The sequence below is a fragment of the Bombus bifarius genome, unplaced genomic scaffold, assembly GCF_011952205.1.
Source record: "Bombus bifarius isolate JDL3187 unplaced genomic scaffold, Bbif_JDL3187 scf7180000010271, whole genome shotgun sequence".
NCBI lineage: Eukaryota > Metazoa > Arthropoda > Insecta > Hymenoptera > Apidae > Bombus > Bombus bifarius.
Window position 1 is genome coordinate 2,876,097 of NW_022885586.1, and position 27,517 is coordinate 2,903,613.

General features: G+C 42.3%; 1 protein-coding gene across 5 annotated transcripts in view; it reads right to left on the reverse strand.

The window, feature by feature from the left end:
- Positions 1–27,517, reverse strand: part of LOC117216331 (serine/threonine-protein kinase 25) — a 115,445-nt gene that overhangs the window by 32,803 nt on the left and 55,125 nt on the right. Inside the window, exon 1 of one of the 5 annotated variants that reach the window (XM_033462967.1) lies at positions 10,848–10,943. The exons of 3 other annotated variants lie outside the window; for them this stretch is intronic. Coding sequence is in view for 1 of the 2 variants with exons in the window: in XM_033462971.1 (XP_033318862.1) it covers positions 10,848–10,865 (18 nt within the window). In the remaining variant the exon portion in view is untranslated. Of the gene's footprint in view, positions 1–10,847; positions 10,944–27,517 lie in introns of those variants that run through there. One more of the 5 variants, XM_033462971.1, reaches the window with a different exon arrangement.

Genomic DNA, 27,517 nt, shown 5'->3' on the forward strand with positions numbered 1-27,517 from the left:
CAAGTTTTTTACCAATAGGGACGAGGACTTCTTCAACCGCGGAATTATGAAATTGCCTTCAAAATGGACAAAAGTAATCGAACAAAACGGCGCATATTTAATCTAAATCGAATAATCTTGACTATGTTAATTTCATCGTCGAAATAAAGCGAAAAAGCGCTCAGAACTTTTTACTTCACCTAATATACGTATACGAGCCTCTCATGAGTCAAACTGATCATCGTCGTTGTTTGTTCAATTTTTCAATCTCGTTGGGCAAGTACTCGATTGATATTCGATTCTCAAGAAACAAATGACTTGCATAAGCTCGTTCGTAAGAAGATGACGCGAAAGACGGTTAAAAGAGTGAGAGACATCGAACATTTTAAGAGATCCTGATTCAATCACCAGTGGACTCTACGTTTTCGTAATGTTCGTCTTTAATCATGGGATCTTTGAGTCGCCAAGCACAACTTGTAGCGCGGACGTTGCTTTCAACGATATCAAAGACTACTTCCATCTGTTGGACATCAAAGTAAGAGGAAAATTAGAGCAGCTATCTATTCGGCAAATCGGCTGTTCCCGTAGCGTTTCTTTCGAATTTTCTCTTGTTCGTGATTCTATCTCGAGACTCGTTTCTTTCACCTTCTGGTTCCTGACACCGAGTAATAGCTACGTCGTCGTTCTTTTGTCTTCTTTCTATGAGTTATCGAGGTCAGAAGTTAGACAAAGGCGAAGAAAAGAGCGGCTCGTTCTGTTTCGTATAAAAGAAAGAGATTTATGCACGGCTCAAAGCTCGCCGACTTCCAGACATCCTACATTTTACTAGCTTTTAGATGAAAATCGGGACGTACCGTCGCTTCTATCGTCGTTCCATGAACTACGATGTTCGATCGTAAATCCGCGCGCAAAGTTTCATTTGCATCGTTAACGCAAAAGATCTGCGATACGCTGCTTCAAACAGATTCTGCTACTATTCCTGGTAGCAGTCCTTCGACTGAACGTAACACGTAGTAGTAAAGCTACCTCAAAGTGTTAAAGTTTTCACGTAAGATAGGAAATTCTCTGGTATAAATATAAAACAGTTTAAATCGCTCTGATTCGATAACATAATATTCATTCGTATAATAATGTTTCACGTTCGTGATGATAATATTCTACGTCTGAAAAACTGTAGCAATTTCGATTAACCTGCGACCATCGCGTTTCGAAAGCTTATTGCCGGATGGTAGTGCACGCTATTTTCGAGCGAGGATCATTGAAGAGCCGTAAGAGCGTGCAGAGTATTTTTGCTGATCAATCGGATTGCCGGCCGCAGAAGTGGCTGATATTTAATTAAAACGATGCAAGTTCAGTGCCAAACGCAACACGGCCAACCGAATAAAAATAGGAGCACCCATGGAGATAATAATCTGGGTCAGGTAGGGGCAAAGATTCGGCGCAGAGTACGATCAGATTGGATTTCTGTTTGCACTGGCACACGAACGGAATATCGATCGTCGAGAGACCGGCGAACACGGCCAGGAAAAAAAGAGAGAGCGGTCGCCTAAAAATGGCGAGGATCTTTCATCGAACGGGTCAAGATCGGTATTGCCGATCTGCCACGAAACATTTCACGAGTAAGTCACGAATTGCTTTCTCGATCTTTTACCTCCCGCTCACCACCCTATTGGCCGACTCGATTTAAATTCACCGAGCAAAGAGGTTTCGCCTTGATGAATATTCAGCATAATGAGTCGACGGCGTTCTCGATCTATCAACGTCGTCTACTGCCGATCTGCTTCGTAGATTGTCCGAGTAATGATCCTGAAGGAGCCAAAAAGGTGACGCGCAAAAAGGAGAAAAGATCGATGAAATATCGTGGCGCTATCTATGCGTCTGGTTGACAGGGAAAATTTTTATTGTAATAAGAAAGAGGTATCGAGGAAAAAAATAAAGGAAAGAAAAAAGAAGGACGAAAGAAAGATGGGATGATTAATCACGAGAGTGGAAACGCAGCAAGCAGGTTCGCAACGTTCGAGAATTAACCTAAATTGCATTGGCCATGCGGAGAGAGGAAGGAACGAAGCAGAGATTGTTCGATTGAGGCTCATCGATCGAGACCAGAGAATAGACGCGTCACGTCATTCGTGATCACGCAACCGATCGGCCATGCTCGAATAATTTTCAGGGTGGCAGCTTCCGGCGGAAGCGTGCGTAGAAGATCGAGTTCGCTGCACTATCGACGCTTGCCACGGCTCTAAATCACCGAGCCGAACAAGTGATTAACTCGGGCCCGAAGATAATCTCCGGGATCGAAGAGAAAAGAAGCGTTTGCGGTCGTTGCGCCCTCTTTTTTCAGTTTTACAATCGCGGCCAATCGCATCATTTGTTACGGTTCCTAGAGACCTTTTTTTTTTCTCGAGATCGGTTTTTACGTAATTATCTACTGTCGATCAATTTGAACGTGTTTCGCAGTAGAAAAGGAGCGATCGTGATCAGACACGGTGCAGAACGCGACGCAGGTGCTTCGACGTATCTAATTGCCCGGCGTCTGTAAAGTTACGCAATGTGGCGCGTAAATTGCGCAAAGTATTCGAAGCATCTTTCATCTTGGCGTTACTCATAGAGCGCGAAAGGCATTCGTAGCAAGGAACAAGGGCCCGAATCAGCTTCCACCGGTCGAAAGTTCTCTGTTAAACACTTTAACGAACGTTCCGTGATACAAACCAGGCAACAAACAATTCCGTGCCGAAGCACAAACCGATAAATTGAAAGTTTAAATGAATTCACGTAGCCCAGAACGCGGAATCCTTGCCAGGAAATGACTTTGAACTTCTCGTTAAACTGCCTCCTTGGAAGGGACAGATGGCGGGTTCGATAACCCGGCATCTAATTACTTTCGCATTGTTCCCAACTTCGAAAAGGCTATGAGCGACAGAACTCTCATTTTCGGCCGTCAAACGCGAAAACCTCCTAGAGGCTTTTGTCCCTGTCGTGAACAGTGAAAACGTGGGAGTACACAGAGGCACAAAGAAAGGATGCGTTACGCACTCTCGAGTGGGGATAATCGTGCCATTTGCTTTGAATTAATCATGCGGCGAAACTTACCGAGAACTCGCTCTAACCGAGCCAATTTACCAGTAGAATGAAACTGCAATTGCGTCGTATGAAGAATATGGTAGTATTCAGACACATGGACTCGCTGTATAATATCAGATTTTATCACATCCTACGTTTCAATTTTATACTGTCAAATTTTTCTGGTCGTGTGGAAATAGATGCTACTAAATGATACGAAATTTAACATACTCGAACCGAATTGATTAGTATGTAAATGTTATGGACTGTGGATTTTTGTATAAATTCATGTAGCTACAAATACAGAGGAGAAGAAGAGGATTTAAATGGAGATTTTCGTTTGTGAAAAAGTCACGACAAACGTACGCCACTTCGAAGATTTTCTATATCTTTCTATCTGCAATTACGAGGAAAGCCCGTCGCAGATACAAAGCGATATAACAGGCAGTCAGTGAAGAATAATAGAACTAAATTAAAGAGATGACGTTTATCGTAGACGTTTGTCTAAGTAAGAAGAATAGGAAAAAAGATCGACTGACGAGGCAAAACTATTGGCGTGTAGCATCGAACGGTTAAAGCAGCTAAAGTATATAAAGTATGATGGCATCCGACTCGCAATAGGCTCAGAGTGACGAAGGTGTTTTGCAGGAACATTAGGGTTAAATTTATCAATAATCTCAGGGCAAGCAATAAAGCCGGCAAAAGCTTTATGGCCAAGATAAAACATAAGCTACCTTTCGATTATTCTTTAAAGATATAAGATTAATTTCCGATGACATTTGATCACAGTCGTGGCGTGTTACAGGCATTGAACTCTCAACATATTATATGCATTCTATTTTTGTACAAATGATAAAAATAGTCTAATTATAATAAATACAACGGTGTACGATATTTTTTACGTCCACTGTGGATACTATATTCTAACTATATTCTAACTAAAGAAGACAGTTTCTCACGACCTAGTAGGAAAGTGTAAAGATATATCAAGTGGTGCAAAGAGAATTCTTAACGACGATGTCTATCTATCTATCTATCTATCTATCTATCTCTCTATCTATCTATTTATCTATCTACCTATCTACCTTATATATTTGGAAAAACGTGGAAGCATAATCCAAGTCACAAGTTCTTTTTAAAACGCACGTGCCTGTCGCATGTCGCACGTTCCTAGGTCGTCCGTTACTCGGAATAATTGGGGCTCGGCTGGTTGCACGTGCGTCCAGGTGATGCACGCGCTTTCCTGCTCGGGTTTGGTATTCGATAGACGACCATTAATTGTTAATCATGACGCGTAGGCGGATACGAAAGCGTGGCTTTATTAGGGTACGCGAGGTGCCGTGGGATCAGCCGTACCCCTGCTAAGCGTTGCCTTTTTATGACGAACCGTCAAATCGGGAAAGGAATCTCCCGTATACGAGATACGCTCCATAGAAAAGCAAAAACGTGTCCCCTTTGAAAAGCGTAAAACGATACAAAGACACCAAAAAATTCATCGCGTCAAGCGATCCGGTGCGCGCGTTTCACGGTTAAGTAGAGTCGACCGTTTATGGTCAGACGCGCTTTCCGGCGTTCCCTAAGGGCGTCACGTGAATTTGTGGCTGCCTTCGTGATCTATCGGTGTGCGAAGAAGCTTTCCTTCCTGAAAACAGTTCGTTGTATCGTTGATCTACTGAAAGAACGAGACGACTAAGAAAAGTAAAACTGTCAGGTTCGACGTGGAAAATTATTAACCCGTCAAAGAGGAAGACGAATCGACTCGTCGGTCGAGTTGCTAATTTCTACGAACTGTGGTATTCTCTAACTAATTTATTTTTACAGATACTTCGAAATCGAGGGTTTTTGACAGGTGTCACTCTTCCATTAAATCGGCAAGCTTTTCCTTGAAGCGAGTCTTCGCTTCCAAAGAATCACGTGCATCGTTCTTTGAAATATAGAAATCCTTTTCTCTTCGATCACGAGTTACTTCCCTTTCTTTGATCGTCAGCTGTCAAAGCACCGGTCGCGGCTATCGACCAAGCTTTCCAAGAAATCCTCCGCCTGGCAACTACGAAAAGTATATGGGCTGCTCGGTTCCGTGAAAAGGAATTCCCGATTTCAGTTGAAAATCGCTCCACTTCTTAAGCGACTTGAAGGAAACACCGAGCGACACATTTCGCCGTACAATGGAAAATCGCTCGAATTACACGTACCGTTATCGTGTGCCTCTGCCCGAACGAGAAAGCGGTGCTTTTTGCCATTGGACGAAGCGTGCAACTACAAGAAAGAAAAAAAGAAAGAAGGGAAGAAAAGGAGAAGAAGAAGAAGAAGAAGGGCGAAGCAGAAAAATTCCAGTTGCGCTGTCTAGTAGCTTTTTCCGCGTCGTTCGTCCGCGAAAACCTGGCTACCGCTTAATCCTCTTAATCGTTCTTCCACGTACACGGCCACGTATCTCTTGAACAGGTAAGTTCGTGTACACTGTCGCTCAAAAGTATCCGGACACTTGCTTCTTTTCGACAAGGTGCGCTTGAATTGAAGACCAAAGATGAAAAACACGACTGTGTTACAGAAGAGTAATCTTCATTCTCACATCTTGCGTAATGAATTCCGCTTCGAAACTATTTTGGCATTCGCCTGTAGAATTAAATACGCCTTTTTCTAACACTCTTGAATACTTAATACCGGCAACGCGGATTAACATTAATTAAGCGAGATTCACGTACCAACCGTTTCTTGCGGAACATTCTACATTTAGCAGTTATTTTCAAAGGATTTACATGGACATACAGTATCATAGATTACATTACATTCGCACGATAGTACGTGTGATAGGTAAATACTAAAATATATCGTTGCTATTTCTTTAGATCGATATATCCGGTGGCTCTACGAGAAACGTAGTAATTACTACTTGTAATTAGAAACCTGTTGTTAATTGCCCAGCTTTGCACAAATTTCCAACTGTTCTTACTACGGGATCGATCAAAAAGTTCGAATACTTATGAGCTGTAATGTACGTACACGTCGAGCTGGTTGAATAGACGGACGCCTTTCTAAGCGGAGAGAAGGAACGCTAGACGGAATCGAGTCTCGGGCGAAACTCGGGCATTCTTTGAAACGGTGTCGTTCACGTTTCTACATAGAGTATATGCACGTTCGGTATATACACACGGGGCGGGGATGAAGCGGGTAAAATCGCAGGAAAAATTAGCGACTTTCATTACGGCGAGCACGCGTTCGTGATGCGCGGCTGCGTTTTACAGCTCACAGATGGGGATCCCTGGCATTTTACTGGGGGAATACGCGCGGTGAATGCCGGAAATTTTTCGTTTTGGCTAGAGCTGCTAGAACAGCGTGGAATGCATCTGCCCACGGTGTAGCGTACACACACGGAAGCTCCCATTACGACGTACAATAACTTCTTGTGTAACTTTTGAACGGCAGCTGGCATAACGGTACCGCCGAGCGTGCCGTCTCGCGAAGCGCTGCTACGATTAGAATTAACGTTTCTTCGGCCTACCGGCACCTGCCGCATCTCGAAATGGCCTAACAACCGGTCGAATCGACGCGTAACCGAGGGAAATTGAACGAGGAAAGCGCCGCTTTCTCTGCCTCGCGTTTTGCGAAATAACGTAAAATGCTTCGTTATCGACCACCGGGTATATCTTTATCCGAGTTCTTTTCAAACACAGGATCCGGTCGAATAACGCGCAGAAACGGGCATGAGGCGACTCCTTATGAAAAAAATAGGGAAGAGATATCGAGTACAATCTTTTCGCGTGACACGCTTTTGTTTTTGAGAAAATCGAGTTTCGAAACTTGTCAAGCTTGTACCTGCACTTGGCTAATTACCGATCGGATATGAGCAAATCATTTTTCACAGATTATTTCGTATCCGAAAATAAGTAAATAACGTCGAATATAATTTCTCCGCTTGAGGCTTCAATTTCCAAAAAATACAGTTCGAATATGTTCCCCTTCCGATGATTTTTCACATTTGTTTCTCTCGGGAACGAAGCATCTGGTGGAAAAATGTTATTCTACGTTTTTCACCTATTTTTTCATGCAGAATAACCTTTTGTCGACCTTTCGAAATTAACCGAGTTCGGATATGTTTGATAAATCTCGAAACTCCATCGTCTCGAAAACAGTGCGTTGTATGAAAACGTTGTATTTTCTTCTTATTTCTTCACAACGAATCATCTCGTGCTCGCTCGTACATGTTATACGGGCCCTGTACAGTAAGGTAGGTTTATCCGCGTAATCTAAACTGCAATAGCGTAAAACTCAATTTCGAACTTTGCCTATCTTCGAACGAACATCGGGTAAAAATTGTTCGTAACCGAATTTAACAAGTTAGACGGCAAATTACTAACAGGGAAAAAATCCCCATACATACGTACTCATATACGCTGTATATATATTTCCAAAGTTGCATAATTTTCGGAATATATGGATCGAGGATGTTCCCTTGTTAGTTTGAATCAAATAAGAACCATTCAAAAGGCACATTGATCAACTGCATAGAGTGAAAAGTGGAGAAACGCGATGATATAAATAATATAAAATTCAAATTCTTTATCTGCTTAAAATTTCCCAGAGAATGTACGTAATGATATTAAAAAATCAATACAACGCGGAGTTGATCGGTTAGGCTTCCAAGAAATCCATTTCTTAACCTTAGCTTATCCTATTTCACGTTTCCACGTCGAATAAAAATGAAGCCGCGAGAAACCATCGATGAAAAAAAAAAAAAACAAGTAATAAATCGCGAGGCGTACTAAAGGCAATAGGCGTAATAAAACGCACGTAGGAAATAATTGTCCACGGTGGTAGTTGCGATTCCATCGTGGAATGTGTTTGCACGATTATCGACGCACGGCCGTCGTTTCCATAAACGTGCATCGTTAAACTCGTGAAGCGAGCAACAGCAACAGCAACGCGCGTTTTTATGCATCGATTGTATCGTCTGGCGTGGTAGTTAATGTTGGCGAATATTAGCAGCGGAACGTCGAAAGCTCGTCCATTCGATAGGACACGTTTCGTACGTGGGTTTTCTACGTTCAAGCTACATTTCCTGCGTCAGGAAACGTTCTAATGGCACGAAAGAAAAAAGGTAACGCAGACACGCATGCACCGGTGCACACAGACGTAACTCGCCGTACAATATACACGTATCAGCCGATAAAAAAAATATCGGTCAGTGACTTTCGCTCGAGCCTTCGACTAGACGGCCACTGCTCGACCACGATCGTTCGGATTACTACTATTTGTATTCAGTCTAATTGCTATTTGAGTCAATGCGTCGCTTCACGGTGTTTCGGTGTTTCCTTTTCTTCTTTTCTTTTAACAGTCACTTTTCGTTCGTTTCCTTAATTTGCTGCCGCAAAACGGAAAGCAATTTTTCACGCCACGAAAACCAGTAAGGATTTTTTAACGTTAGTTAGACAAGCGTGACACACGAATGCCGGTATCCTCGGGGAAACGACGGAACAGGCGACGCGCGCTACCATAGAAATGCCTAATTTATATAACGCGATTCGGCCAGGTCGATCCCTTTTCTCTTTCCGCGCGTTGCTAGTGAAAGTGAGCGAGCTGAGTGGCGCGGATAACTGGCGACGGATACGCGATAAAGCGATCACCTCGAACAAAACTCGTTTCTCCCCGCGATTTTTCTTCGCCATTCGACACGTTTCGGAAAAGTACGAGCCCGATGAACCATGACGCGTGTTTTTAAGAAGTCGAGGAAATAGTGCGCGGTGGAAAACTAGCAATAGACCTGTTTCGCCTAAATTCAAATGAACCAATCCCGCAAATTACCGTGTTTTGAGTTTGCAACGATTTAAGCTTATCGACGAGGAGAGCGAATGGACATGGCGAAAGTAAGTGGGAAACGTTACGATAGAGTATGTCTTTCTCGCTTATTCTCGCCATGTCTGTTCTTTTGCCTGGTCGAAGGACTCGATACTATTTTTCTATTTACAGCGACATTTCGTAAGAGATAAAATTTGCATTCGAATGGGACGAAATTTTCTACGGATACCTAATTTTATTAAACATATCTGTTCCACGAGAATTACAACGCGGGTTCCAATTCGTTGAAATTTATGGAAACGCCCGTTGTACATAAAGGATCATTTTTCCTCGGATCTCGATCGTAATTAGCCGACAACAGACCGTGTTTGTTTCCTTTACGACGGTAACGTTAATTGCAAAAACGCGCGACCGGCATCGCGCGATGCACAATAAAAGTCTCCTAAAAGAGAATACCGTATTTCACGTGCAGAATTTTATGTCAACCGGCGAACTTTAAAGCGTCCACTTTATTGCTTTTCCGCGTCTCGACGCTTGTTCCGTCGGCATTTTTCTTCGGGACTTTTAAAACGACAGTCAATGACTGCCACGTATATACACCAGCGTTCCTTTTTTCCCTCTCTATTCTCAGGGCACACGGGATCGGGGCTCTGTGTTTTTGCATTGCTAAACGAGAGACAGAGAGCTCCGCGCGGAGATTAAAAGCGTGGCCTCTGTCGAGTGAAAAAGGAGACGAGGCGCAGCACAGCGCACAGCGATCCTTGAATATTTTCTCGGTTAATTACCAGTGCCGAAGGAGCGCTTTTCATTCGTCAGACGAACCAAGAGTTAAGTAACGACCACTTTCACTCATTTCCACTGGCGACCCTCGGCCTCGCTTTGCTTCTTTTTCTATGAAAATTCACAGGCTCGCTACGGAGCCACGAAACTCCGGTCGGATTCCTTCCTCTCGCAAGCATCTTCTCACGTTTTTACGACTTTCAACAGGAACGCGAGCGCGTCTCTTTGATCCTTTCCTCTGCCGATGCACGAGCACGACTACTGCTTTCCACGGATATATCTTCTTTGCTGCTACTGCGGATCGATTTGCCTTTTCTCTTTTTTTTTCTTTCTCTTTAACCATTTTTGGACGGGTAGGGCCGCCAACGAGAAAACCTCGGACCCTCATCAGGGAACAATAATTATTTCAAGCAGTCTTTTTTTTTCTCTTTGTCCTGCACGCGGGTTCTCTCGCCTAGATGCGCCAGGCAAAGCCACACAGGCCATTTTATGCTCTAAATAGTGCGCCAACTATAGGAGAATTAACCTACCGTGCCCGAAAGCATACTACCTTACTCATCCTGACGACTACGTCCTGTCCGAGACGTCGTCGGATCGTTTAACCGACCCTGCTCCCGCTGAAACAATTACCAGGAATCCGTTTGCTCGCGAGAGGAACAAGACATGGCGAAGATACCATCGACGCGATCCCTTTCCTCGGAAATATCTGGTAGCCGAAGCGACGGACCAACGACAGAAGCAAGTGTACACGCGCAAGAAGCGGTACGACGGTGCTTAACATCTTGAAACCGACTCACCACGGCACACGGTAAATGGCCTCTCCGCTGACATTTAAATGTCACATGCTGAGAGCGCGCAATAACGTCCACGAAATTCCCTACCACGTTTCTAGGACACTCGACTGTCAGAAACAGGGGGGATCCTGCGAAGAAACAACGCGTCACGGAACGGTGGAGGCCGTTTCAAAGAACTGGACGCAGAAATACGCAAATGGGACAGCGGACGTTGATAAATCGTGCGCGATTCGAAACGCACGTTATCGTCAACCTGGCGAGATAATCGGCCGTGTCTCTCGCAATCCTGATAACATATGTTTCCCCGTGAGCTCGCGCGTTTACCAAGGCGTTATGCTCCTTTTTTCTCTCTCTCTCTCTCTTTCTCCCGCCGACCAACCCGTTCGTTCTGCATTCCGCAACGTCAACCTCGAATCGTTCTTTCGAAATCGGACATTGTACCTGGAAACGTAGATGCATCGATCATCGGGCCGCGAGATCAAAAAACCTGCTGCTTCCTCCCACCAATTGCTTGCTTTTTATAAATGTACACGTTTGATTATTTATGCGATCATCGTACAACACTATGAAAACACCAGCAATAAACACCAAACTTATTTATTTCTATTTTATCTCTTATCTCTTGTTCACCGCACTGGTACGCGTTTCATCCATTTCTTAGAGCTGTATACTTCACATTGTCACGAGCAGAGAACACGCCATATTTGCTACACTTTGATGGAATATAGGCGATGCTAGATTCGCTGGCGAGAAAGGAAAGGAACGCGATTTTCGCAGCCAGAACGGCTGGCTGGCTGACCGGTTGCTTGTCAGTTATTGTCCGCGGTTGCTTTCCAACTGACACGCGGTGCAGCAGCGCGAAGAAAGGCGCGGGAGAGACCGCTTCGAGCGGCTTGCCGTGGGACATCAAACACGATCGTAGTAGGGGAAACCTGGCGAATGGCTGCTGGACGATACGGACACCCGATAGATCCAGGTGTGACTGGGCAACAGAAGCCACGACGCTAGACTTTCGTTCGATTTTGTGAGAAAATGTAAGGAAACGCGAAGCTTTAAGCTACCTGTGTTTCAGATGATCGTTCGATTTCTCTCACTATCGACAGTTCTGTCATTTTATCCAAACAATCGACGATAATTTAACGCTAGAATCAAATAGCAGTGTTTAATGTACGTCTAAACTCACGGTATACGCATAATTACAATTAACACGTTAACGTGCGAGTTACTTGGAAATCATCCTGATTAACTGCACGTGTCGAGACACGGAGAGAAACGACGATTAGAAACACCGTCCTTTTGAATCTGCGATTGAACTACCTTCTCGTGACGAAGAAATTTATGAGAATGTGTATTGCACGATGAGATGTCGGCGATAGTGACACGTATCTAATCTCGAAATCAAACAGAAAGAGAGTTTCGATGTGGAAGTAGCCGACGATATATTAAAATGCGATTAGTGAAATGTGATTTATCGTGTTTTCCTCCTATGTTTTTATGCTTCAGTAGCAGCGAAGCTAAGCTTCGCCTTCGGCTTACGAAAAGTTACTTTTTCTGTAGTTGACCTTTTCAGCAACCTGTTAGAAGTGGTAACCGGAAGAGTCGATAACACGCTCGACTTAATAATTTTCTCGATAAGCAGAAAAGATAGCGTAGAGAGGTTTGCAGGAACCTGTTCGAGAATTGCTGATAGTTGCTAGAATTTACGATCACTCGCATGTACTGTATGCATAAGATCGAACGAGAGTAAAATCCAGCTCGATCGAGTTCGTAGTTTCTAGTCTCTTAGTGACGCAAAAGGCGACCGGTTTCTTTTAATTTTGATATTGTACAATGTACGGCGTGACGATTCGAACGGTAGAATATTCATAAGCGAGGCAACCTTGATCGAAACGATAATAATTGTACACGCGATACGCAAGAGAACCAGGCCCCTCCTTCGAAGCCTTGAAAAGGTTGTGATCGGTGGTCGAGCTTACGGATCACCGGTTGCAACGATGACAATGATTACGAAATTACACGCCGACTAGCGTACGAAAGCACGCTATACCGAGCGTGAACGTAATCGATCGTCGATGCGGATTTGATTCTGTACGAAGCTTCGTAATCAATGCTAGGTGGCGTAAAATTAAAAGAGGTCGAGTTCGAGTCGCCTTCTTCAGAGTCACTTTCTTTCGTTTGAAAAGCGTTTGCATGTTGAGGACGAAAGAAGGGTGAAGAAAATGGAGGAAAATTGGCGAAAGTGATCCGTGTAATCGAACCCTTTCATAGTTTATCGGTCGAACGACCGGTTTCAAAATTTAATTTACAATCGTACATTCATTGTTATTTATGTAAAAAAACTTTACGTAAATTCTTATACTAACAAAAATTGAGGAATCGATCAGTCAGATGAGAATTTACATAAAGTTAGATAAACAAACGAAAGAACAATGAATATACAATTTTTATTTAATTTTGAAGCTGGTCGTTTGACCAGGATTGGTAAGGTTAGCGTTAAACTATCGAATAATTAAAACTATAAAACGTGTTGTTCTTTTTCCATCTATTAGATCCGCGAATTTAGATAAGCCACGCGGAGCGCCAGTAAAATTAAAACTGTTCGACCGTGGCAGCTACGTAAATCGAACGACGTTCGTCGTGCTCGTTCAATTAATTGGATCTGGAAAAAATAGCGACCAATGTAAGAGCGCGGAATCCTTGCGAACTTAGTTCGAGAAAACAACGCTTAATTACGGTTCAAAGCGGGCAGCCGTTGGTTCGCGAAACTCGGGCGACGCAATTTTACGGCACGATGCCTCGGTTTATTTCCCGCGTGCTAAATATTTTTCCCTTCGAGCTCGCGCGCGGTTCGTCTCTCTTTTTCTTCCTTCAGCGACCGAGCTGACAAAAAAAGACGCTGCAACCGGGATTCCTATGTAAATTGTTGCACGAGGAGATCATTGGCGGCAATGCAAAATCGGCGATGATGCAAGGCAGCGGCATTTAACATGAAAAAAGCCACGGCGACACGTAGCTCGTGCAAAATGAACGTCGGAAAAATACGACTGAAAGTAGCGGGATTTTCGCGATACTTTCCACCGTATTTTCGACCGGGATTTTCATTGTGCCGCCGATGAGCGTATTGTTAATACCGTGCCTCCTTCTCCGCCTTTTCGCAGCCAGCGTTATTATTTCTAGTTAAAATGCACGAGACTACGCGCAAGATAGCGCACGGTAATTTCACCAGCGGCTACTTTCTTTCTGCGAATCCGAGCGCATCAGGCGTAATAATTACGCGGCGATCAGGCTGATAATAGCCGGTATTACGATTACAATTAGGAGAAACAATCGGAAACGTGGCTCCAAACCGCAGAGAAAGTGACGAAATCCTTGCTTAATGGTAGCCAATGGAGGTGGACGTGTATTTCGTAATATCGTGGCAAGACAGTTGTGACAACGTCTATCTTACTGTCAGTATTGTGGGACATTATGTAACGCTGCAGATACGTTCTGTGTTAGGGGAATTCCGTGTTACGCTGGACCCAGAGTGCAGAAAGTTACAATTAAGTGGTGTTTATTTCTAGTAGAATAAGAAATTTGTAGACGATAGAAACGTAAAATTCTCCTTTCTATGGAATAAGTTTAAGCGAAAAGGAAGGTGAATCTAAAGTCTAGCCATTAGACGCGGTCGGAATAGTTTTCAATGTCCACAGATTTAAATAGTTAATAAATAATTGAGCAACAACGGTGGATGCTTTGGAATTAAGCAAAGAAAATTAATAAATTGATATCTATATCAATAATATCCTAATCCTAATATTCTAATATTAGGATAGGTCGCAAAAATCCTTTAAAAGAATTCTACAAAATTTGTGAAAATCTGCAAAATTGCGGATACACGCAAAGACTGTAACAGGCATAAGCCTCGATACAATTCAATACTATACAATCCTATTCTAACATCGATGCTACCGATTCATAACGTTTAAACTATTAATTTGTAACATTTAGGCTGTTAATTCACAATATTTAAAGTATTAATTTATAATATTTAAATTCTAGGCTGAACTGCAGTTACCAGCTTTAAGTATTTATAGACAATCCTTGCTTTCCGTTAACTTAGGATCACCTCCGGCTTACCTTATTCCTACTTATACACTTACACATTCTATGCTATCTCTTCCACACGCTAGTATTACATTTATTAATATTATGTATTTATGTAGTTGTATTCAAATTAATGGAATTTTAACTACTAACTATTTCTCACTTATCTTATATATCTTGTATTCTATTTTGTTGACGCCCGTCTTTGTCGTAACATCGTTTTCTAGTTTTCTTTCTACATCACTTCCTCCTTTTGTCCTGCACCCTCGCAGTTATTAGTTAATAAATAAACTATTAACACCCGTCGTAGGATGCGTGCATCGTCGAGTGTTAATTATAAGATTCGGTTAAGATAGGACCTAGCTGAAGTCCATTGTGAAGCCCATCTCGTACAATGATACGCTTATCTGACTTAGAAGAAAAACCAAAAATCTCTTCTCTCGTTCCTCTCGCTTAGCACATACAACAAATTGTTCTCGCGGTTTATCGGTTCGCGATCGCCCAGTTTCTTCCAACTACCTTGTGGCGTACTCGCTCGCGCGTATTCCGGATGCGTGCGGGTCAACGTGCACTTGATAACTCCTTGTATTCGTAAGTCACAAGGATGCCTGTGTCTTGGCGACTGTGCGATGATTGTTCGTCGTTCGCGTTGAGTCGCGAGAATCGTTATCGCGCCGATGGTACTTGCGAAGTCCAGGCGAGGATCCGCAGTCCTGCCCGATCGGTACTTCGGTACTCAGACGAGCATAGGATTTGTAATTTGATATTCTTCGTAATCCTGTTCGGTGATTCCTCCCAGCAGCAGTGGAGCTCACTCGTTCAGTTGGGGGCTAGTCCTTCGTAATCCTGTTCGGTGGTTCTTCCCACCGGCAGTGGATCTCACTTGTTCAATTGGGATGTATCAGATTACAGAGCCCTACGCACGATCCTTGGCTGGGCCATCATCGGTTCGGTTGTTTCGACCGAGGTTCGTGTAAGTTTCGAGTGGCGAGACAGGAATCGAACGATGGTCAATCTTTGGGCTGAAACTCAGGATTATCTTGTGCGCGGCAGCGTACGTCACGTAGGTTCGTTGATTCTTTGGTTCTGAAACTATTGAATGGAAGAAGCGATTTAACAAAGCGTTTATAGTTTGATCTTGTAATCACGCCGTGGGTCACGAAAGGATGTTGCGCGTCGCGTTGATGACCCGTATCTGGTCTGTGGCGATAGAAAGTTGTGACAAGGTCTGCTCTCGTGCGATCCAGTGTTTCCAGTTTTAACGTAAGTCAACGATGAACATGCTAATGAACGCTTTAACAACTTTAACGGTACCAACCTGTCTCTTATCTGCGAATAATTAAGTCGGATTTAACGCGATTGCCTTCCATCGAGCATCTGGCGTTACGCTTAAGAAGAGTTTAATCCGAGCTTGGAAAACTTTTGATTTATGGTTCACAGTTGTTCCGAATAAAACCACTGGTATTTCGAGATCGTTTATATTTATACGAGTATTAATTCAATTCGCCGCGTGATACGCAATTCGCGTGCTTGTAACTTCTCGTTTGAATAGTATCAATTTCCTGTCCCCTCGATTTTCTATCAAGAGATATCGGCGAAGTTTATAACAGGAAAAACTAAATTCGGTTTCCGTGTATGGATGAAAAGGAAGCGAACGCCATAACAGGAAGTCGCATTATTCGATGCGCTATTGTTCGAAGATCACGCTCGAGCAACGTTCAGAGCCGAGAGCCGCTGATGAACGTATTTTATTTCGATATTCTTCCGCGTCATCGATACTGCAAATACCGTGGCGAATTATCGAAAGCAGTGCGTCGAAAGAAATTGAAAATCCATTTACTTTCATGGCTTTGGTCGTTATTCCATCGATTCAATAAGAATGGCTTCAACTGCAGTTACTTTGCTGCTCCGAAGTGAAACCACGATGATCGAGTTAGTGCTGACTTAATCCTTGTACTCCACTTCGATACCTGCTTTCTTTAAATGTAATTTGCTAACAGTCGATAATTATATTACATTATATCAACTGAACAATTTTAACAAATAAGATTGACAACAACTTATCGTACAATTTATCGTCGAGTCTATGAGAAATTTTTATGTCAGAAACATCCCAGCCATCTTTCAAGGACAAGCCGATTCATCCTTGAAAATACCAAGTATCGTTTGTAGCGGAATTCGTTCGTTATTGACAGAGTTTCAAAAGAATTACTATCGAGCCATACGATTCTAAGGCTTCCATAAGCTGTTCAAAGATCTTTTAGCGAGCACAGCTCTCCGCGAAATATGCTGGCCTTAAATTCTCATCTACGGATCCATAAACGTCGATGGTATCAGCGAGAGTGAAAATATTTTTTCGGGCAGAACGACGGTACTCGTGAAGGATGTTGCGATCGATAGGTCGTAATCGAAGCTATCGAAGTTATCGGTCGGAGCGGAGTCGAACGGCACCGAGGAATCGATAATGCGGTCAAAGGGAAAAGAAGGGAATACCAAACAAGTTTGCTTCGACGTGAACTGGATTGTACGCGAACGTCGACTCTTATTTTATATACACTGGCGATTGGTCGTAGTTCGCGTTTCAATTCCGCATCTTGAAACCCATCCGTTGTATTTTCACTCGTAGAAACTTCACTTTTCCTCTGTCCGCCACCTTTCCTTATTCTTCTCTTCTTATGGTGTTACTTGTTGTTTCAATTGCTGACATTCTTTTTCCGTTAGATACCGTTTATTGCAGCTTTCCATTTCTGGAGTTATTTTTCCTTTTTCATTGCAGCAACTTCTTACTGGCGAACTTGTACCGTACTTTTATTGCTGCGATTCCTCCTTTGGTATCATTCCACTGTTTTTTACGAGCGCTTTTTTACTGTCTTTGGAAGTTCTTCTATGGTGTTCTTAATTGTTCCTTCATTGTTCGAATTATTTTCTCGTATTCTTGAAGTTCTTCAATTTTTCGAGAATTTTTCTTTCCATGTCCTCGATAGTTTTCACGTTACTGGAATTTCTCCCTTTTTTTATATTCTTGGAATTCCGTTCCTCGACGTCGCTGAAATTCCTCTCCCCCCCCCCTCCCTTGTTTAATCATTGGGATTCATTCTTTGGTATCTATTATGGCTTTTTTTATTGCTGGCATTCCTTTCTTTCTTCGACGATTGCTTTTATATTTGGAATTTTCCCTTCATACGATTTCTTTGAGGACATTCGGTAATCCGTAAGATTGCTTCAACAAACGTAGAAAAATTTCCAAGTTCCAATCTTATCATAGCAGATTGTATTCCGAGAATCTTATTATCGAAAGGAAGTCCATTGTTTGGTAGCCTATTTCTCTTTTTTACCGTTAATATAGAATGGTAACGTCTACAGAGATAGTAGCGCGCAGTAAGATAGCCAGCTGTGAAAAATACCCGCAACGATCAAGCGATGCTCGGACGATTTCGAAGTTCAGGATCATAAGCATAATATTCGTCGAGAATATACGTACACTGCCACTGTATTCTTCAACTACGTTACTTTTTACAGCCACAGTATATGTTTGAACGTCTTGTCGAACGAATACACGAAAGTTTGAGAAAAAAGGAGCTATTATACGTACAATCTCAGTCCATTGGGCAAGATATTGCATGCAGCCCTGCGTGTCGCTAAACTCGATACTTTAATTTAAGATCACGCTGTATCGCAAAGAAGGCTCGTGCGAATCGATCGTTTCGTCGCAGATTACCAAGGAACCGGCAGCTACCTTATAAATTTTAATCATCGCATGAACCTCGTGATATCGCCGAGGAATACTTAAATGAATTTCTGCACGGACGAAACGAGACAAGAGGTGCTTCGGCTTTAGGACGGTCGAATCTTGGACGAGCTGAATTTCGCGAGAGGTTGGCCTAAAATGCCTCATCGATTTTCGCGAGCTGATTGTCAGCCTCGACGGATTCCCGGTCAAAATTTACTTTCCGACCAGCTGTTTTGCTACATCGAAAAGCAAAATTATCAGCTTGTCGAAACAATCGATTCATAATTAAATAGCGTCACCGTGTAAGTGTCAAGAAACAAGTTTCTTAGGAGAAAAAGGAGCCTTACGCATCAGCGCAATGCAAATTTATAAAAAAAGGAAAGCGTATCTGTAGAAAAGTCAGTACGCGTCGTCGCTTAATTGCAAAGAAAACTCAACGCTGCGACTCGTTTTCCGATTCGCCAATTAAATATATTTTATTGTTTATTGACGATGATTCTTAGACCATGATTTATAATCTTTCGTACACGTTTCATGGATCGTCGAAGAATAACGTGTCTGACGCTCAACAATGATCCAGCGTCCATTGGAAGAATTAAAAGGCTACTAACGCGGCGGTGAAATAAATTCTCGAATTGTCCAGAAATATTGGCCTCGTCAAATGGCGGTGCAATGACGCGTACATTCACAATGCGTTCGTTTCGCACGAGAGAATCGAGAATCATATTTCTCGGAGGATTTATCGGGATGCAAGCGTGAGGGGGCAGAAGGAGGGATCGACGGGGAGAGAAAGAGTGGGCTGTTCGACACAAGGGGCTGAATCAGAAGCGCGTGCGCCGGCCAGCTATTAAATTTTAATGGTATCGTCCGTGCGGAATGAATTTTAATAGTGGCGCGTATGGACGGATGCGATTTAAAATCCGGTCGACGCGTGGACGTATTTTTGCGAGGTCGGTTGGCAAATAAATCAGCCCCCGGGTTTTATGGTCGTTCTGAATAAGACACGAGCATCGTGAATCGACGAGCTCCGACTTTCCATCGTAGCGGTGCTGCTTCACGGCTAAATGGTTCATTAGTCGCGAGCTTTGACTTACAACGTAGCTGTAAAACAACGTGTAAGAGAACGGGGCTCTGTTCTTTCGCGTTCATAACCGATGCTGAACGATCGGCCAATGGAGACCGACAACCGACCGGTGCAATCTCCGACGTTTCTCGGTGCTGTTACGTGAAATTGCCATTAAATGCCGATCTTTGGTGATTACCCGACGATTCCGATAACTGCAGGAATACACGAACATCGATCGATCGATTGACGATGATTTAGATGATAATCGAAGATGTCTCGATTTTATCCTATTTTAATTGACGAAAATATAACGAATATTTTTTCATTCGTTTTCTATGCGTGTATATCGAGTCTACGATATTTCTGCATCGATTAGTACGAAGAAAATCGTTGGTCCGTAGATCTAATTTGATCCATTCGAGATTTCAAGGACTTGGATCGTTTGCCCGTTTGTTTCTTGTAAAAGAGTAACGTTAAAAATCAGTCTCATCTTACGAGTTTATTGTCATATCTGACGTACTTTAACGACACCCTTTATTTGGTATCTTTGTCGCTCTTTTCAATATTCAACTTATATCTTTGCACTTAAAGGATCGTTCCCTTCCAATGATATATTTAAATAGGATCGATAGCTTGCTTGTGTTGAGTAAGAGTAGCACGGAATTTATTCAGCAACCTAATACTTGGTCGTGATTGACGATCGACGAGAGAAGAGAAATACGCGATCGATGACATCGTCAGACATTCAGAGATCGTCATTCATCCGGAGTAACTACATACGAAGTTTATCATCGAAGTAGATGGAAATGTGACAAGATGGCAGTGTAACGGTAACTATCATGTATGTATATATTTATACACGTTCGTTTTGCAATGCAAGAGAACTAAAATATCGTTGCGCAACTCGCTGCTGCACAATGGCGCGAAGTATAGCCGAGTGAAAGGCGACGAGATATGGCGAGGGGCTTGCAACTAACACGAGTCAATCGTATATATACGTCGTCGCATTTACAGTTACATATTATACATACACAGACACACGTTTGCCAGCTAATTCGATTCGGTTTCATTTCTGTGGTCTTCGAGGTTGCCTACTTTTTAGCCCCTAAGATTTTTCACTTATTTCTTAGGATATCGTCAAACCGAGATATCGTCGACAGCTGAGAACAACGATATTATTATATTAAGTTGTCTGAAAAGTTTCTTTCGTTTTATAAGGAAATAATAGACGCGGTACATTTTTTGTTTTATATTATTTTGTCGAATTACGTACGACCTATTCTGTTCTGTCGAGATAAACGCAGCGAAATTTCACAGACTTGGTTTCACGTTTGTATGAAAGTGCACTGTTGTAAAAAAACACTTTTGCGAAAGAAAAACACTTTTCGGACAACCTAGTACGAGTGCAACACGCTCGGTTTCTGCTGCTCAATTTTACGGCACTTAAACAACGACTATCGAACGGCTCAAAAATGAATACGAAGTTTCTCCTTTTGACGAAATTTCGGTTAAACGTTACTACATTCGTTCCTTTACTTGCTTACTTAATTCTTTCACGCAACATCGTTCCTCAAAATGTTACTAACTAGTCCATGTATTCGCTGCTATTGAAATATGGCTATTCTCTGCAATACGAAATATGGTTGAACAGCGATTAATATCCTTTCACGAAGAATTCTGTGGAATTTCTATGAGAGGATTAATCAAAAATTAACGGCTTCCGCGAGATCGAGAAGTTTCAATTGCAGAACACGCGCAACGTATAAAGAAATTTGCCAAACGTATCAAAGGTCGGTGCTGCGTGCAGAAGAAGAAGAAGAAGAAGAAGAAGAAGGAGGAAACGAATTCTTTTCCGGATGATGGAGCAGAACGAGGCGATACGAAGCACCGTGTCAGAACATGGGTGACATAATCGCTGCACGATCGATATACTACTTGTCTTATCGAGTGTCAGAAATACGTTCATGGGGTCGACTACGTTAAGGATTTGCCCCAATTGTGTCTCCACTGGTCACGATTCTCCTTGTTCTCGGATGATGAAATTTTCCATGTCGATTACCCATTGGATAAAGACTCGGATTGTCAGCGTCGATAAGTCTCGTCGATCGGCTATGTCCTAAATTATATTTCACGTCGTCTCCTTTGATATGCCCACGCGTTTTACTTTGCTCGATGATTTAATTTCCTATCCTTCAACTTGACGCAACAACCGATTTCCAGAAATTACCAGGTTTCTGCGATATTCCAGCAACCTGTGATAACGATCGCTACGGTATTTCGTAGACACGATAAGCGTGAAAAGGCTTTTTCCATTGCTCTGTCCATAGAGCGCTTGACGTTTCGTTTTAACTGGTTCATACTTAATAAGTTACTTTCGAAACCTGAATCCATGATAATTTATTATACTAATGATATTAATAAATATCTGAGCTAGAAATTCCAGATTATACAGACTTCATTTTTTACGGTTTCGTACGTTTTGCTGTTAAATAAGATACCGAGATAATTTATAAAATATAAAGTTCGACTTGTTCTATTAGCAAACTTGTTGCTGAAGGTTATTCTTTAATGTTGGCAACTAGTAACTTATGGAAGGATTTAGAATTGTGAGGAATCGTAGATCGTCGAGTTTAGCTCGACACAACGGAGGACCGTAAAGAGCTAAAGCGAGAGCGTGCTGAAAGCAGTTGGCATTAAAGAGCGCGTTTCCCTTTCGAATGCCGCTCTGACATTTGACGTGGCTGGGACAGTGCGTGTAATGCAGGCCAGAGTCGACGACGATGCTTCCGAAATCGAACGTTCGATATCGCGTTCGCAAACGAAGATAAATGAAATTTCCGCGGAAGTTCGCAGACTCGTCGAGCAAAGGAAACTTCGCGTGTTTCTTACGAGCAAGTTTCTCTGCTGCGTCGTACCAGAATCTTCGCAGACATCGCCAAGTTTCCAAGATACATCTATCTTAGGTGGGAAGACGATTGTATATAACAAGCATGCGCGACACTACTTTTAAAAAAGTGCCGTACTAGAACCTCGGAAACTTGCCTTGCTAAGCAATAACGATACGCGCGGTGAACACGACTTTTCATTTATTTGAGTGCACCATACGACCTCTCTCGTTATTTGTCTTCCTCTTTTTCATGTTATGGAAATATACCGACATACTGCGAGCAGTCTATTGAAAAGGTATTTTTTTTTTTTCTTTAATCAAATTTTTTCCACAGAAATCATACAACTTCTCGTATCGATCTTTTTTGCACGGTTGTTTGCCAATGTTCGGAGAATATTGACCATTCTTTTTCAAGTGAAAACAATCAGAATTTATCTTTCGGTTTCATCTTTCATACAGAGTCCGATGCAAAGAAAGGTCTCTTTGTAAAAAAAAAAAAAAATCTGCAGTGACAAAAAGGTTTATATAATCTACCGCCATCTAGTTCATCAAGAGACGAAGCAACGCGTGATTTACTTTATTCGATAATAAAACAACGTTACGATCACGTTCAATTTGCAAAACGATGATATGAATTTACTCTACGCGAAATAGACGACATCGGGAACCGTCTCTGGGAATGTCCGGCACGCTGACAAGTTCGGCAAATACTATACAGCAGTAATCAAACTTCGGAAGCTAGTAATTCGCTATAATTTACACGTTAAACGATGCTTGGCAACTGTCAACGCAGATACGCTATTTACGTTAGACGATAAACACCGATCGTTTGAGCGTATTGCAATCACGAAAATTTCGGTCATTCGCGCAATCACGTTGTAATTTTCCATTATGTTTACGGTTCTGCGCTTGATTAATTCCACAAGTGCTTGATAATAATAATAATCAGGCAAACGAGTGGCTCGTGTAATGAAATCCACTTTGGCTGAATTTTTCCAAGCCTCTCCATTTCGACATTAAATTTAAAAAATATCTCTAATTTAATGTATTTTCAAAATATCGTATTTAATCAGGCGTAATTCTTCCTCATAATTATAAATTATACGTACGGTAGTCACACAGAAAGATCGAATCTATCGAAAGAGATAAAAATCGACGAGAATAACTTTCAGACGGACCCTTTGATTATGTCATTTAGCGTCTGTAACATTTAAATCAATGGTCGCAAATTGACCGACAAACGCTATAAAATATTCGAGGAATTTTTATACACAACAATCCAGAGATTTGCTTGCTTTCCGGTTCTTCGACCGGTGAGTATATTTATGAGGCACGTGAAGCCTCAATCTTACGCGAGTCAAGCCACGATTTAGGGCGTATTTCTAGCAAACGAGATTTATATCCACAGGCGGCCAGATGAAATCTACCTTGCCGAGTCCCATTTCGAGTTTATCATCCGAAAGAGACCGGGCTTCGATTTCTCGTGTCGTTTGACCAGCTCATAAATAATAGATCGGAGGGGATGCGATCGTTAGTAAATACTTGATGACAAGCGCTTCGGGGATGGAATAAGAATAAGGTTGAAATCCTGCCTCGTGGTGCGAGCTTCTAGAAAGTTTGCCAATTTTAGCATTACCAGACTGCAAGTAGACAGGATGACTGACAGAGGGAGGAAAGAACTGTAACGTGGGATAAGGATTGGCGGAATATTCGATTTTTCTGCAAGGGTTGCGAATAGAGTGGCTCGTGAGAGTATTCCAACGCTCGTCATTTCTATAATAGTGAATTTCCTAATTTTTATGCGTACATTGTGTTATGTAAAACAATTGTGGTAATTACATCGGTCAAATTCGAAGCCAATTTGAAAATGTATATACATAGGAGTTATTTATTAAAAAAAAAAATTGTTATACGTTAATAAGTTTCGAAAATGGTCCTTTCGAATCTGTTTCGAATTTGACCAATATAATCACGATAGCCGTGCCACGAGAGCCAATGAAATTTGAAAATGTTTCGCGCGGCACGCATAATATATGCATAAAAGTTTCTACAAGTTTGAACACTTTCGTGAGAAACTGTAGGCGAAAATGCCTCTTCACAGGGGTTAAGTACGCCACTGAAAGAAAGTTTCAGCCGCACCAACATCTGCATTCGATGCTTCGGAATTGGATGGAGCTGGAGAGCTCGACAACGCTGACATTTCTTAAAGTTAAGCAGTGTGAAATAGCGGCGTGGTCGAAAATCATTGCTCCCTGCAACCGACGCGACGTCGGGAAATAAAACAGCGTCGACGTTGAGCACTCTGTTTTATGCCAAAAAGTCTGATGGGTGCTTCTCGCGAAGAGCCGCGAAAGAGCACGTCCCCAGGAAATACGGGGGAAATACAGCAGCTTCGAGCGCTACAGTCAAACACAATTTCGAGAGGGAATTAATTAAAAATTCTCGATGGAACTAGAGAAAAAGTGTCCTCGAAGATAAAAAGAACAAAGAAGGCAAGATGGTAGAGAGAATCTATGTCGCAGCGAATTGTATTATACAAGAGAATTGGTTCTTGTGAGAAAAATTACCGAGGAATTGTTGTCATAGGAATCCACTGCGATCTGTCGTTGTGTCGGCTGAGAAAGTAGGTAACGGAATGTCTATTATTTCGTCGGCCTTTGATGCACTACGCTCTTAATATCACAGGGCTGATATGTAAAAGCGGGACATTAACGGCAAATTACACGGTGCATAGGAATTTCCACGTGGGAAGCCATCACGACAGTGAAACGTCGGCTTAAAAACGTTCGTTTCGCGAACGAGGGTTTACGTCGTCCGACGATTATTAAATCGTTCTTCTACGCCTCTCATTAAAAAATTCAATTACCTGTGAGCCACGCCTGCATCGCGTAATCTCTGTAAACGGCACCAACGCCGTTAACAACGAGCTTCCAAAGGGCGAAACTATAATGTACAGGGTGTCACAGAATATTTGAGGATATTTGCAGGACTTTTCTATCAGAACGATATAAAAATTTGATACGTTGAAATACGGCTGTATCCACGAATCAACTAACGAATTTTGCCTTCTATCTATCTGTGTGTTTCTCCGACGATAAAATTCCCGGACCTAAATAAGTGGCACGGGATATGGATAGGATTTCGACTGTAATATTAAAATGTTTTTCTTTCGAACGTTCAATTCGAAACGCACAATCAGTTCTTATTACTTACCGTGTCTATTTTTGTATCGCATTTGATGTAAAATGGCCCATAAATAAACGAATACCTCGAGAAGACTGTGAAAGAGACACGAAATTATCGCACGACCTCCTAATATTTTCATTCGAGACGAGAGAAAAGGTACGCACGAACCAGAGAGAGAAAGAACATTGAAATTACGTGTCTGTCAGTATATCTTTCAAAATGTCGAAGAATTATTTATCATCTCGAGGTGATTGGCCTTAAAGTAAGCGTAAGTTTCTCCTGGGATGGTGCAAACAACTGATCATAAAAGGACTGGGGCTGTATACGTTTTTCACGGCAAAAGTTGAGCTTTTACGATCGGACCTGCTCGTAGCTGGCATCAGGAAACTCGTAACCGGAAGATACCGCGGCAGCAAGGCCGTTACATAGTTACCATTAGACGATCTGGCCCCCTGCTTATATTGGGAGGGTCTTCCTGTTAGTGGCCGCAGGGGAAATGCGCGTGGGATGCATTAATGGCTGCCACCGTAAGTGTTTAATAGCCTAACTACTTCGAAGCGAAGCTGGCTAATTGTCGAATATATAGTCGCGTCTATTACAAACATTTTTCAAAACTCTCACTGCATAATACAGGACTTTGAAACGATTGCTTTAACGTAAAAAAGTTATCGAGTCCTGTGTAGATTAACATCGTCCATCGCTTAATTCTTCCAGCTACTATTGCATTGTAAAAGTTCAGATACGCGTGTCTTCGTTTCCTTTGAATTTGTTTAACGCTCTTGCAAACGTATACAGCAGTGAACGAACCGATTACTCAATGCAACGTACGTATTTATCGTTGCACGAAGAATCATCCTCTGTATGATCCATAAATAGTCTGTGCATATATTAGATAAGAAAAGTATGCTTTAAAAATTTGCCTTCTTCAAAATAATATTACTCTTCCAATAACCTCCAAATAATATTATATTATAATATTAAGCAGTCTTCTACAAAATAATATTAATCTTCCAATAATCTTCGAATAATATTATAGTAGAATATTGAGCAGTCTTCTAACTATATCGAAGCAAACTTCTTCGAAATAATATTAATCTTCCAACAATTTTCAAATAATATTATATTACAATATTAAACAGTCTTCTAACTATATTGAAGCGAACCATCTAACCAGCTATATCGAGCTTATGACAAAAAACAGTTATTTTAAAGCATCGTGTGGTCAACCGAGCCGTGCAGTAGAAACGGAGCGTCAACGACGAACACGAGAGCTTGGAAACTAAATACCGGTGCAGCGTCCCACAAATCTGCCGTTATTTCGAAACCACGTGGCAACAAAAAATAAACGTCAAACAGGGTTGCGTAAAAAATAACTTTATAAAGAGCGGTACAGGCGAGAAGCGCAAAAAACATCGCGTTTATCCTAACTCTGGTCGCTATTTGCCCGCTCGAAGCCAACAGGGGAAAAACTACGCGTACCACGAGCGAATGGTTCGATCGTCGAGCCGAACATCGCTGAAATCTGGTCGACGCGGCGCGTTTTGCGAGGAACATCGGAATTTCCGCGGCGCATCCATCGTTTACGGAGCAACGATTCCACCGTTCGCTACCACCGACCTTTCTCATGCGGACGATTACACAACTCCTGACACTGGCACTTATCCCGTTACACGGTATCCTCTTTCCTTTCTCATTTCGTCGTCGCCACGCTCGTTCCTTCGCTTGTACTTAAGCGCCACCTTATACGGTGTAATTAAATTCTTCCTTCCAGCGATTACAAAGTCGGTCGATCGATCGTTCGTGTTCGCTACATCCAGGTTCCGTACGGGACACCAGGTACATTCCGATGATTCTCCACAAGAGAATCGTAATTGCACGGTACACCGGATCGTTCGACCCCCGAAGCACGGTCTTTTAGCAATTTTGCACCGTTATTATTGCAAATTGCAATCGTATCCTTCGCTTTTCAGAAACGCATCTCCACCAACAATTTTAATTTAATTTCTCATGAAGGAACGTGCTCCGTGTGGACGCGGTTTAACGTTCATCGATCGAACCTCTCTGGCTGGCAGGCTTTTAACGAAAACCCTTCGTTTAGCTGTCCCGCGTCGTTGAAACGCAAAAATTGCACGCCCTTTGTCTCAACCAGATCGATC